This window comes from Salvia splendens, chromosome 7, assembly GCF_004379255.2.
Source record: "Salvia splendens isolate huo1 chromosome 7, SspV2, whole genome shotgun sequence".
NCBI lineage: Eukaryota > Viridiplantae > Streptophyta > Magnoliopsida > Lamiales > Lamiaceae > Salvia > Salvia splendens.
The window spans coordinates 11,931,445-11,945,448 of record NC_056038.1 but is presented as its reverse complement, the minus strand read 5'-3'; the positions used below and the strand labels follow the sequence as shown (position 1 = coordinate 11,945,448).

The 14,004-nt window shown below is 35.5% G+C and overlaps 2 protein-coding genes and 1 pseudogene across 9 annotated transcripts; 1 reads left to right on the top strand and 2 right to left on the bottom strand.

The window, feature by feature from the left end:
• Positions 1-256: 256 nt before the first annotated feature.
• LOC121740868 (floricaula protein-like) lies at positions 257-2,321 on the bottom strand. The gene is made up of 3 exons (XM_042133512.1): positions 1,893-2,321; positions 1,354-1,649; positions 257-751 (listed from the first exon to the last, which is right to left on the bottom strand). The coding sequence occupies exons 1-3, from the start codon at positions 2,233-2,235 to the stop codon at positions 386-388; spliced, it is 1,005 nt and encodes a 334-aa protein (XP_041989446.1). The 5' UTR covers positions 2,236-2,321; the 3' UTR covers positions 257-385.
• Positions 2,322-6,831: 4,510 nt separating this feature from the next.
• LOC121811463 (pentatricopeptide repeat-containing protein At5g50990-like) lies at positions 6,832-11,578 on the top strand. 8 transcript variants are annotated; one of them, XM_042212330.1, is made up of 5 exons: positions 6,832-7,026; positions 7,827-10,142; positions 10,281-10,308; positions 10,391-10,577; positions 10,811-11,578. In XM_042212330.1, the coding sequence occupies exons 1-2, from the start codon at positions 6,906-6,908 to the stop codon at positions 9,341-9,343; spliced, it is 1,638 nt and encodes a 545-aa protein (XP_042068264.1). In that variant the 5' UTR covers positions 6,832-6,905; the 3' UTR covers positions 9,344-10,142; positions 10,281-10,308; positions 10,391-10,577; positions 10,811-11,578. The 8 variants fall into 8 exon arrangements, with proteins under 8 accessions (XP_042068264.1, XP_042068258.1, XP_042068261.1 ...); XM_042212324.1 differs by having other exon boundaries at positions 10,281-10,577; XM_042212327.1 differs by having other exon boundaries at positions 7,827-10,308.
• Positions 10,378-13,528, bottom strand: LOC121810405 (annotated as a pseudogene).
• Between the last annotated feature and the right edge of the window lie 476 nt (positions 13,529-14,004).

The following is a 14,004-nucleotide window of genomic DNA, read 5'->3' as shown; positions in this document are numbered from 1 at the left end:
TTAATTCCGTAAATTGTTTAATTTGGTGAATTTGTGCATTTTTATTATTATTGATGTCCGTCGAGATATCCTTGGAAATGTCCGTCATTATGCAGTGGGATGTCCTTATGACGTGGCATGGGGTGTTTTTGGGAAGTCCATCGGGATGTCCGCCGAAACATCCATCCCACTGTAGATGCTCTTTGGGATATTTGTAAGTTGAATAATTAAGTGCGGCATTATAGGCATCACCAATTGCATACATATAACTGGAATGGGAGTTTGGGATTGGGAATAACTGATTAACTAATTTAAGTGGATTGCATTACTAATAATCTGCAATTTCGAAAATATGAAGCAAGCAAACCTCAGGCAGAAAATGTAGTAGTAATAAATACACTACTAGCTAGAAGGGGAGATGATCGACTCCAGCGGCGGTGATGGAGCTGGATGCGGCGGCGCTGCTTCTCTCGGCGTGGCAGAGCTGGCGGAGCTTGGTGGGGACATACCAAATGGAGAGGCGAGGATGAGCATTGAAGATTGCGTCGATGTCCCATCCCTGCCTCGCTGCAACCGCAACCAACGGCTTGTAACAAGCTTGCCTCCACGCCCCCACATTCTCCCCGCGCTCCTTGAATGCGCGACGCAGCGCATTCGACGTCTCCTCGTCCAGGCAGTGCAGCGCGTAGCAGTGGACGTAGTGCCGCATCTTCGGCTTGTTGATGTAGTTGGCTCCCGCCTTCTTCGCATACCGGAACACTTGATTTGTCACCTGCCAGTCATAAACCGTTTATTTTTGTCATTTTAGTTCGTTTCTCGAAATTAGTCCACTTTTATTTATGAAACGTTTTTCACCACACATTATATTTTTATTTTTATGAATTTTTTTTTATGTTTAATCAGATTACATTTTCTATGTTTTCAATTATTATGACTGTATAACCCTAGGGGGGAATGGGAAGGGTTATGATTTTCAATGACAGACAGAGAAACAGGTGTCAGTAATCTGCGTTTTATGGATTGATGTGCATTGAATTGATTCTTGTTTGGGCCCTTTTATTTTTGTTGCAGAGAGGCCCAGCAGTTCCGTACGCAACCTGTCGAGTTCTCATGTGGACACCTGCTTCTGCAACCTGACTTAATCAGGCCCTTTTTCCCTAAGCCCAATCCTAAACTTATTTCTCACTTCCACAATATTATCAATTTTTTATTACTCCCAACCTTGTACTACTAATTCTTTTTCTCAAATTTAAAATACGACTCCATTCTACCTACATACCAACATTTTTAATCAAAAACCAGGCTTAATAAAATAGCAACAACAATGATAATTAATTGGAGCATGAATTGATTGAAAAGTTATTCATGAGTTACCTTGGTGGGACACTTTTCTCCTCCGTCCTTGGCTATGTTTTGGACTTGGATCAAGAAATCGCGGCATTGCTCATACAGATGGAATAAGTAATCGAGGCCGTTCTTTTTCCCACGCGCCACCTCCCCCGGCTCCGTCACGATAAAAGGGTGCTCCCTCTGCCGCTCATTCCCTCCATCGTCCCCGGTCTCATCCGCGTCGTCCTCGTCCATCGACGCCATCCTCGACCTCCGCCTCTGCTTCGCCACCACCATCTCCCACACTCCGCTCCCTGCCGCCTCCTTCTCCTCCGATAAACCTACACCCCACCCAAAGCCACACATTATTTTCTTCATGCACATGCAACCATAGTCATAAAACAGATCATTATCAAGTTAAGACAAAATTGAGGGTTTTTGTTAAAACTCCTAAATATTTTCCCATTGATAATGATCCTAGCTCATCTATATAACTATGGATAACCTTCCCCTTATAAGGCCTTTTAAGTGGCAAGTGACCCATTTCTAATGCTAGTGTTCAAAAAAAAAAAAAAGGACCCGACCTTCTTGGGAAAGCGCGTCGAGAACGTGGGACGCGTCGGCGGAGAGGAGGTGGCGGCGGCGCTCGGCCCTGACGGCAGCACGGATGCCGTATCTCTCGCCGACGAGGAGGTCCCAGCGGAAAATTTGGCAGAGGCTGTTCATCATGTCGTCAAGCTCCTCGTCTCGCATATCCAAGAGAGTGTTGACGGTGAAACCAAGCTCGGCTATCTTAGCAGCTGTGAAATAGCGTATCCCGTACGCTTGGAAAAGCTCCTCCAACCCGCCCAGCTCCCGCGGAGGAGGAGGAGGAGGGGTGAGACTGCCCCACTTGAACATACTCGCCGAGAAACCATCAGGGTCCATTTCTTGATGATATGGTGATAGCTATAGTTGGAGTTGGAGTTGGAGTTGGAGGTTTGTGGTTGGGGTGTAGGGAGAGGACACCCCTTTTAAACTTCTCTTCTTTACTTTCCCTTGAAAATCTTAGTACTACTTCATTTAAAGTGCTAACGAATGGGATTTTTAAAAAAAAACTATATTAAAATATTAGAGAGCAAATTTGAGTGTGTTTTACTGACGCGCGCGCGGTCTTAAAATTTCTGTTAATTTATTATAACAAAAAAGCAAAGAACTAAACAACTGTTCAATATTGAGCTAAACAATTTATAATTAAAATTGAATATAATTGGACTTGTAACATTATTGGAAAAATCTGAGTTAAATTTGCAAGCATGCATTATAGTTTGGGAGCATTTGAGTTTTATTGTTTGTGGTAGTAGTAGGAATAAGTGAATAGGAAAGTGCTTTATTTCTGGGGTTTGCATGATCTGATGAAACACTGTACTGTAGCAGTGAGCACTGTTGTATTGGCTGGTTGAAAGGTGTGATTCAATGTGCATAGCCTACTGCATACTATAAGTGAAATTGTCCTTGCTGTAATTATTCTCTTCACACATAATGTACTTGATCACTCCATGCATCTTTTGTGTTGTCATTTATCTCTCTCTCTCTAGTCTCTACTAATCCTCATCGCTTTTTTTCTTGGATGCTTCCTTTAAATTTAAATCTTATATGCACGTGTAATTGATTGAAATATACATGTAACAAGTTGTTTTGCTATTGAGGATGGTCTCAACATTTCTAAATTTTACCAATGTACTATAAAGTTGCATAATATAAATCAGCAATATATGACCCCTTCACATTTAATCCACCCCCGCATTTCTTTTGTTCTAGTCATAAATTGTTATCAAGACCATTAAATTTTACCAATTAATTACTAAGTACTTAAAAATGAAAATAAAGATTCATTACATAATTATATTCCTTTAACTTAATAGTAATTTGTAAATTTAATGATCTTGTTAATTAGTAGTTTAGGAGGCCATATCCTAGAGAAAAAATATGTTGATAGCACTTGATAGTGGTGTGTGTGCTCATGCACAAAGGTTGAATATAGTAGGAGTATGTCATAAGCAGTGAAACCTAAACCCTAACATGTATAGCCAAGTACATGATTCTTTGTTAGTGGTGTAAATCTGTACGTAGCAAAACACAAATCATTGGTAAAATAGACTCATCAAAATATTTCCGCAAATTAGAAGGCTTGATATATAAATAAGAAAAGTAATCAAAATATTTCGGCAAATTTACATAGATGTTTGAAAAACTTAATTACTACTCCAGTTTTCGATTTGAATTAATAGTTACCAGAGTAGTTAGTTCATGCACTACACTAGGTAAGTTTTCAGTTTTCTCACAAGCACCGTTTTCACACCCATATTTCAAATGTGAATAAAAATGAAAAACAGTGAGATTGTGGCATATTGAAAGAGGAGGGATGTTAAATACAAAAGGGACATTTAAGAATTACTATTCCTTGGCAACGTGATAGCAGACAGAGTACAAAGAAAGTCAGAATTGTTATCAGCCAACAAGACAGTGAAGAAGCCAACAACTGGCCCCCCTTCTTCTTATTCCTCCCTACAACCCATGCATCTTACCATTCTTTATTTCTTTCTATCACATATTCCTACTTCATATACTGCCGTCTCGTCTCGGATGGACGAGATACGAGACACCCGCTTGACGCGTTGCGGGTGCTCTTATTACTCATTCTACACTACTACTATTACAAAAAATGAAAGTTATATTTGTAGTATTTAGTTTTATTTAGTTTTCATGAGAACCTACATATATCTATATTTAGTTTTCCTTTGCAGCCAATTCATAGGTAAAACATATACTCCTCCGTCCGTCCACAAAAAAATAGTCTTCGTTTGCCATTTTGAAGTGTCCATGAAAAATAGTCTTATTTTTCAACAATGAAAACTTTCTCTCATAATTTACCCAATGCTTTGCTCCTTCTCTCTTACTTTTTCTCATCCCTCTCCTATCTTATCTAATTTTTCTTCTGTTTGTCTTTCACTTTACAAATTTTTCATTAAAGCTCAGGTCATCCATAAATTGAACTATTTTTTGTGTAGGGATGGAGTATATCTTTAAAGCTTGTACATGCACGATATGAATATACGTATATAAAACGCCAAAATAGATTTAACTTTTACATAAGTCTAGGCAGCAAATTTGAATCCAGCTTTTGCAGGGGAGATTATCCTTAAACAAGATGGGTCAAGCTAGGTAACATAGTTATGATAACGGTCTATTGCATCCTCTGTATTCAATTGCTGATATCTATTTTCTTCCACCTCGGACTTAACAAACGATCTGATATAGTAGTATCTAATTCAATTTTCTATTTTATCACTTATTTTAACTATTGAATTGTTGCCATCAAAATACATAGATCCTACGAATCACTACTTACGGAGTATAAATTTGTAATGAGGAGTACTATTCATTTTTGGAGAATTGGTCTCACCTTAATAAAATGAAAGAAATTTATAAAATTAGAAAATACATATTGTGGGACGTGCTAAAAAGAAAAGAGTGCATATTCTTGTAAGATAAAAGAGTACTAACTAAAGTTTTCAAATGACTATTTAGCGCAAACGGTTTGTAATATGACATGCAACCCACACTCGGCGCCTTCTTTTTCTACCATAGCTATTTATTTTATTACTTGGATTTCCATTTACTATGTTTTTCCATAACTAGTTAGATGCCTAGATCAATTCATTTGTTTATTAAACAATTTTTTCTGATTTTCATGTTTATTTTCCTATTTAGGTAAATATTTCTTTTCTTAGATTTCCATTTATGATTTTCCATCACTAGTTAGATGCTTAGTTAATTCATTTGTTTATTAATCAAATCAATTTTTTTTTCTGATTTTCATGTTTATTTTCCTATTTAGGTAAATATTGTTTTTTCTAGATTACAAAGGAATGTTTTTTATAAGCTAATAATAAAAAATTGAGTAATTCTTAGCCCCATAAATATGCATATACTCCCTCCGTCCCATTGAAGATGACCCACTTTTCTTTTTGGTTTGTCCCAACCAAGATGACTCATTACTAAAAATGGAAATACTCTTTCTCTCTACTTTATTCCATCTTTCTTACTTTACTCTCTCCACTTAACACACAAAATAAAGCTGTATAAAATCTCGTGCCTCCCAAGGAAGGGGTCATCTTCCTTGGGACGGTTTCAGTTTGGGTAAATTCTCACGGTTTCGGTTCGAAACCGTAACCGGCGGTTACGGTTTTAACCGACGGTTCGGTAAACCTTGGACAAGTCTACCGATACCTTACCTCATTTTCAGTAATACCGTACCGAAATTCGGTATACCGTACTTTTGCGGTATACCTAACTTTCAAAATCAATGAAAATAGAATATTTGACTTTTAGAATATTATTTATATTTTATAATTTAATAAATATATCAAACATAATTTATTTATAATTATATTTATATTTCACAATAGATTTTATAATTTAAAAATATATAAAATATATTTTATATATAATTATATTTATATTTTACCGTATATACCTTAATTTAGAGTATATATCGAATATCGGTATGTCGCGATATACCGCAGTATATGAAAATTCGTACCATTACCTTACCTAAATCTTTCGATAAAATATTATACTGTACCGAAAATTCGGTATTTTTTCAGTATGATAAGGGCGGTATTTTAGTATTTTTCCCAGTCTCTAATTTGGACCCCACTATTAAAATCATGCTTCCGTCATTTTGTTATTAAAGTTGGATATATGAACGAATAAAATTATGGTATTCAATCATATATGCCGTGGGGTGACTTTGTTCCTCTTTGCATAATAAATGCCGTTCTATTATTTACCGTACTTCATTCGTTCCAATTAAGTTGAGACATAATTTTTGGGCACAAAAATTAAAAAATTATATTAAAAGTAGGAGAGATAAATAAAGTACTCTATGAAAGATAAAGAGAGAGTAAAGTAGGTGTTAGAAGTAAGAGTAATTAAATATTTTGTTTTTAGTCAAAAAGGAAAATGACTCAACTTAGTTGGAATATCAAAAAAACGAATACGACTAGTTCATTTTTTTTGTTGAACATCAAGCTACAGGCTGCCAGCACACGAGTTTCCTGAAATTACAACATTACAATCAGATGAGTTTATTAGATTAGATCTAATTCATTTTGAGTGATTGAATGAGTTTGAGACAAGAGAAGTGGGAGCTTGGGAAGAAGAGCAACTAGTGGTGACAAATCATACGAATTGGGTTGTTATCGGTGAATCTGATAATAATAATTCAGTCCAATAAATTTTGATTGCTATAATATACTTATTTTTTGATTTCTCATTTAGGAAAAAGAAGTAGAAATTTCTAAAGTTTATGTTTTTTGTTAAAAATAAAATTTGATTGTAGAAAAAGAAAATAGCATGCTTATATTAGATGTGGGCTGGGCTTTGTTTACATATTTTGGGATCCAACTATTTCGATCCAGTAAAGAATAAAAGCTGTCTCTTCGTCTATTCGTAATTCTCTCTCCTCCAAATCTAAGTTTGAGCGTTCTTTTCTTTCTCCGATTTTCGGCGGGAAGCGGCAATCACGATTATGAATTAAATAATTCGGTAGAATGGAAGTTGTGAGGAGATCACATTCTCTAATGCGCCCATTCCGTCGGGGATATGCCGCCATTTTCAGCCCTAATTCTTACTCCATTTCCGCTTCTCCTCAAACCCTTTATCCATCCACAGGTTGTTCTCTTCCTACTTTTGTATTTCGCCTTTTGATTTTATTTTATTTTATTTTGAATTATACATACTACTTTTGCTTATTCTGATTATGTGAAAATGGTGGATATATTATTCAAATTTCATAAGTTGCATATACTAGTCGGTTGGGTGAGCCTATTCCGGATTTATCAGTAGTGAGCCTATTTGAATTGGCTAATTTCCTAGTAGAACAAAGATACTTGAACGAGACCTTTATTTTATTTTGTAGTAATTAGAATTATTGGCAGATAGCCTCTCTCTTTTTTGTTCATTTCTCCTTTTATCAAAGTAATTAAAGCTATGGACTTGAATACTAGTAATCATCCTGATTTGAGATGATCTAGCTATGTTGAAGTGGATATGCTGATCTGACTTATATACCCACCAGGAAATTTCGAGAAGTTACCTATGCAATCTTGTTGTGGTTTATGCTGAAATTTTTTAAAAACTTGAAATTTGGAAATCCGGTTTGATATTTTGTGTTTTGGTAGTGGCATGGATTTTGTAAGATGTGAACTGCAGCCCCTGTTAGTATTTGCCTACTTTAATTCACAAGAGTATAGTATTTCATTACATGTGTGTCCCATTTGGGTTGAGAGCTCAGTATAACATTCTTTGGTATGATAATAATATATATAGTGATTTTCGTTACTTATTGTAACTTGTTTCATGTATACTAGTTATCTATAATTCCATTTGCTCAACTTGAAAGAGCACAATACCTTGCAGCTTGTCTAAGCTCTGAAAGTGATTATTTTACTTTTTTCTTACAATTTCTTCAGATGATCAAACCCTTTTCTGCATTCTTGAATCATGCAAGCTTACATCCAGTATCAGAACTGCAACTACTGTGCACGGTAAAATCTTAAAACAAGGATATGAAATGTGCCCCTCACTTTTGTCCAGTTTGATTAAGGCATATGCAGCTTGTGACAAACCCAAATATGCTCACCAACTGATCACTGAAATATGTTCAAGGAGTTCTAATGTGAACGCTGCCAATCTGTTGATTGACAGTTTTGTGAAGAATGGGGAAATTGATACTGCCAAGAAAGTGTTTGACGTGTTACCCATTCGAGATGTGGTGACATGGAACTTAATAATTGGAGGTTACATAAGAAGCGGATTGTTTGTGGAAGCAATAGGTATGTTCGAAGAGATGCTTGTAGCAAATATTGACCCGGATGGATATACTTTTGCTTCTGTGTTAACTGCATGCTCAAAGCTTGGCGCTCTTAACCATGGAAAGTATGTGCATGGTCTAATGAGGGAGAGAAGGATTGAACTTAATTACATATTGTCATCTGCCCTGGTGGACTTGTATTCAAGATGTGGAAGAATTGAAACCGCAAAATCTATATTCGACACTGCTGATAAAACTGATGTTTCGATTTGGAATTCAATGATAAATGGATTAGCAATGCATGGTCTTGCTGCAGATGCAATTTCAGTGTTCTCGGCCATGAAAGGGGATAATATTACACCTGATCCTGTAACATTCATTGGAATCATCACAGCATGCAGCCACTGTGGTCTTGTTCAACAAGGTCGCAAGTATTTTGATATGATGAAGAAGGATTTCTCAATTCAACCACAACTTGAGCATTATGGAGCAATGGTTGACCTGTTTGGACGGGCTGGACTTCTAGAAGAAGCTAATACTATTATTAGTGAAATGCCAATGGAGCCTGATGTGGTTATATGGAGGACTCTGCTTAGTGCTTGTAGAACTCACAAGAACTCTGCGTGGGGTGAATTTGCTGTTGGCAAAATGAAGCATCTCTCTAGTGGAGATTATGTTCTGTTGTCGAATATTTATTGCTCGGCTAAGGAATGGGATAATGCGGAAACTGTAAGGTACTCCATGAATAAGAAGAGAGTTCATAAGAGTGTCGGAAAAAGTTGGGTTGAATTGCATGGTGCCATTCACTACTTCAAGGCAGGTGATAGGTCACACCCAGACACTGAACCAATATACAGAGTATTAGAAGCTTTATCCCATCGCTCTAGAATGGAAGGATATGTCCCTGCACCAGACTTAGTTTTGATGGATATATCAGAGGAAGAGAAAGAAGAAAACTTGAACTATCACAGTGAAAAACTAGCTTTGGCCTTTTCTATCCTAAAATCCAGTCCTGGAACTGAAATCTCAATTTCTAAAAACCTGCGTACCTGTCTCGATTGCCACTGTTGGATTAAAATTGTATCGAAGGTACTGCATAGAGTAATCACAGTGAGGGATAGAATTCGATTTCATCGGTTTGAAATGGGCTCCTGTTCCTGTGGAGACTATTGGTAGCTAATATTTAATGTTGTAAGTCAGCCCTGCTGTTTCCAATTATGCATATGAGGGAAAACGGAGACCACAGTGGTCATCAGATGTGGTACTCTAGTATAATTTGTAAACTATGTAGTTAAGGACCATTCGTTGGTTATGTGATGGCTGCTGCAACTAGGACCACCAACCATGGCAACAGTTGGAGAATCTATGATAAGCATGTCACTGTTGGAGCTCAATGAAATGTTTGTAGGTCTTGAGCATATATCAGAAAGAGCGGAATGAACTTCTCATAAGTAGGAAATGTGGTCGTCACTGAAGAAAATAAATTTACAGTAATTGCAAACTGTAGTACTTCATACTGTGACCAACAAGACTGATGAATAAATGAATGGTTACAATAAATTTGTTTATCCCCAGACCCATCCTGCTAATGCAGGATACAGGGTCTGCCATGAACAACATACTTCTGTCCGAAACTCTCCTTCTTGTGTAGTTTGAAGTTTATGAGTGAAGACTTTTCTGCCACCCTGGCACTTGTAACCTTATGGAATAGTCTTATTTCTGACAGAACAAGAAGAGATCTCTTACCAAATGCCATACTATTTTTGTGTCTGGCGGATCTTAATTGTTTAATAGGAATCTTAAATGTCGCTGAAGATGCAATCTGCATTTGTTTAGTATCGATCTAGATTGCTCTTTGTGGTTTTATGTTCCATGTAAGACTTCCGGACAGCCTTCTTCATTGTTTAAAAAAGCAATTAGCTTTTGTCTCACCTGTATTAATCCATACAACATCATACTTAGCATTTACTACAAGGTAAAGTCAGATTCCTGGTCTTATTTAAGTCAGTGTCCGGATGTCCAAGTAGATATGTAGTTGTGCATACAATGCCAATTACTCAGTTTACAATACCATTCTGACATATACTTGCTACTTTTTTTGTTTTTGGAGTAGCAAAGGAAGCTGGAAAACAACATCAAAGGTACTCTATCGATAGTCGATACAGCCATGTACCAAGTATGAATTACATAATTTGTGATCTGGGATGCATCGTGATCAACTAGGCATTTTGAATTGGAACTAGCTGCAGTTTGCCTCCATAGATCTCCGGCAGCTGGTTTTCGTCTATTTCCTCCAGCAGAGTCTCATGCAGTCTCTTATCATCAACAAACACGACCTTGTACAATGGGACACCAAATCAAATGACCGCACTATGCACTATGCAGTAGAAGAAGCTTTCAGTAAAAACAGGTACTCTCACCTTCTTCCTTGTTTTTTTGTCGATAAATGGGTAGACAAGCTTCCACATCGTCATAAATATATATGGTGCGTGAACAATGAAGAGTTTCCCTAGCCTTTCCGGGTAGTATTCCTGTGTTGAAAGATCAGTATTAGGAAGAATTATTCTTCTGTTTTATCAACGGCTATGTATATCGGTTTGACATGTTAACTGGTAAACTCTCTAACCTGTAAAATGGTAATAGCTGCAAGGTTTGCACGCAAGTCGCTGTTACAGAATCCATATCCATGCAGGTCTCCGATGATCGTGAACTTCTCCACTCCATCAGGAATCCTGCTTTCAAGAAACAGACTTTAGCACTTGCGGTGTTGATTATTTTTCCACTACAAAAGAATTCATATGCCTATGTGTGATTTTGAAACTTGCACCATCAGTCAATCTAACTCATTGTGTGATGGAAAAATGCAGCACCTTTGACACAGCTTATCAAGGGAAAACACCAAGAAACCTAGAAATTGAACCACGGCATGTCAGAAACGAATAGTTGAAGAGTAAGAAGAAGCAAGACCCACGCTTGAATTTCTCAAGGCCTCCTTTCCTGGGAAGATGTCTAGAACCAAAGACCAGGGAAATCGGGCGGCCTTTCTTATCTGTTCCCTGCAGAAACATCTTGTTCTGAGCAAACTCATTTGGCACCTCCGATTCTGAAATGAAACCCTTTGGAACGAAGGATTGTCTCCAGCATAAGCACTTGATTAGCATTGCCGATCCTTTCTCCACGTCCAGATCGCGTGCGCGGAGAAACCTTCTCAGCGTTAGCTGGTCTACATCCTGCAGCTTATCACATTTACTGCTTGCATCTTGCAACTGCCATGATTTAATTGCATTACAAGCTCTATCGATCATAAATTAATTTGCATTTTTGTATCATCTATTCTGTCATTACAAGCTTATCACATGTGAAAGTCATGATTACCTATTCATTTTGCAAGATCAATTGTTTTAACTTTTATTCACAAATTGTTTTTCTTTAATTACTTTAGGGGGGAAGTTAATTTCTAGTTGATCCCATATCTGTATATGACGTTCAAATTACCACCAAATGTATGTTTGTGATTAAATCGATCGAATTGGGCCGGCTCGGTCTGATTATAAAAATGTTAGCCAACATTCATATCTATGTCAGTATATAAAGGGGGAAGTTAATAATTCATCTTAAGAGATCCAAAAATATATGTGCAGAAATTTTCAAGATTTAAGTGGAACTTATTAAAAGACATTTGGAAAAAACTATGAAATTCAAATATAAAATATCAGCGTATATGAACAATTTTGAAGGGCGTATACTATCCGCCACAGTGAATGAATGTTAAACTTTTTTATGATTGCGTTTCTTCATGTATACAATTATACGTTTTTGTTTTGATAATGCTTCTTCGTAAATCCTAATAATAGTTCTTTTATGATAGTAGCTGATCATAAAAAGATCAATGATACAAATTTCTAGAAAATTTGGTTTATTGGTCAAAGAAATTCGCTCACAACAATTTCCTAAAAAATAAAAATTCATGTATTTATGAATAAAAGGCTATAAAAATCAAATTTTGGGTGTATTCCATATATTTATGGATAACTTAATTTTTCGAGAATCTGAAACAATTACTTAGAAGTGACTAAAAAGGGTAAGCTAGCTAGCAAAACCACCAATGAAGAAATTTAGAAGACGATAGAGCAAAATAAATAGGTGATCCAATCCTCACAAGCTACTTCGAAACTGATATGTATAAGTTCATTTCATATAGTTAGTTTTTATTTTTCATAATTTACAGGAACAGTTGTCATTTAAATAACAAAGTTTTATTATTTTCTTATCAATTCCATAACTTTTGAAACTAGATAATAAAATCATAATTTTTTTGTTTTTTCAATTGTACTACAATCAAAATTGAAACTAATATGATAAAATCAAATATGCTAGAAAACAAAATAGCGTTATATATATATTGAATGTTAATTAAAAGGCGGCAATATATCTAAAATGATATTTTTGTGGTCATATAATATTTGATTTTGTCATATTAATTCAATTTTAATTATTATGAGATAATTGGAAATTAAAAGTTATAATTTTATATTAATTTTAAAAGTTATGAAAATTGACAAAAAAAACTAAAATAATACTAGTTTAAAAACATCAATTATTCTTAACGTTATCATATTAATTCGGTGGCCTCCACACAAGTGGCTAAAAGGTGATATTGCTGCAACTAGTCATACATTGTACTAATATTGGTAGATCATTTTTATACTATATTTTTCTCTTTCCAAACATCTAGGAAATAAATACTACTACAAGTAAATCTCTTGTTCGTCTTATATTATACCCATATTTCGTTTTGCACAATTAATTTATTTTTAATTAGCAGACCTAGTAACTATTCTCCGTGCTAATTTGTAAGGACCTCAATAAGTGGGACAGATGACCAAAGGATTTAAGGTTGATTCATACCCAAAGGCATGGATCGATCATCTGATCCCCTTTTGCACAAGTGTTTAGAGTGTAAAATAAATCTATAACATTTCAATATCTTATTTGGTACTAATGAATTTTGCATACCACCTCTCCAGTGATATAAAAATCCTAACTATAATCAATATTAAGTATCTTTAATTTTAATTAATAATTCTGTCAAATAATTTATAATACGGAAAATATATTCAATACTTTTATCTTTACAATTGCCACTTAGAGTTCAAACCATATGCAACTAAAAAATCACATAATATTGTTCTTTTATATATGAACAAACATAAATCTAATGTACCTTGAAGGAGGGAATTTTCATTTGGAGAGCTGCTCGCATAAGCTCAAGCTTCTGCTTTTCGTCTTCATCATCAACTTTTTCATCTCTATCTTCCATTGTTTTTCTGGAGAATGAAAAACATCCTTGTCTTCTTCCATCGCACATGCCATATAATTAATTTTTTAACCAAATTCTTGTCCAAAAGAAAAGCTAATACTTCTCTGTGGAAATGTAGTTGCTATTGAATATATAGACCAAGATAGATGGATAGAAGATTGTGCAGTTGACGAATTTAATGGCTTTGTCATTATTATATATAATTATAATTATAATAATAATAATTCAATATATATTAGTACTTTTTTCCAATCGGATGTCAGTCAAGATCTGATCTACTCATCTAATTCAAAGCATGTAATGTAGTATTCATTTTAGAAAATATTGATCACTTAAATTGAATACGGAGTACTAATTAAATGGAAAAATCTAGAATTATTAGTTGGCCCAATTTACTCAGCCTGCCGGTATCTGGTTCGAGCTAATTAAGTAGTCCACTACAATATCTTTAAGGCCATGTTTGGTTGGCGGAAAAGTAAAGTTAGCAAGGAAAATGATTCATGGGAAAATGAATCCC

Bases quoted from the DNA above. Each gene is read 5' to 3' on its own strand.
- LOC121740868 (XM_042133512.1), bottom strand. From the start codon at position 2,235: ATGGACCCTGATGGTTTCTCGGCGAGTATGTTCAAGTGGGGCAGTCTC. The intron at 1,650-1,892 runs GTCGGGTCCTTT...GGTGGGGTGTAG, and splicing joins CGACGCGCTTTCCCAAGAAG to GTTTATCGGAGGAGAAGGAG. The intron at 752-1,353 runs GTAACTCATGAA...TATGACTGGCAG, and splicing joins GAGAAAAGTGTCCCACCAAG to GTGACAAATCAAGTGTTCCG.
- LOC121811463 (XM_042212330.1), top strand. From the start codon at position 6,906: ATGGAAGTTGTGAGGAGATCACATTCTCTAATGCGCCCATTCCGTCGG. The intron at 7,027-7,826 runs GTTGTTCTCTTC...CAATTTCTTCAG, and splicing joins AACCCTTTATCCATCCACAG to ATGATCAAACCCTTTTCTGC.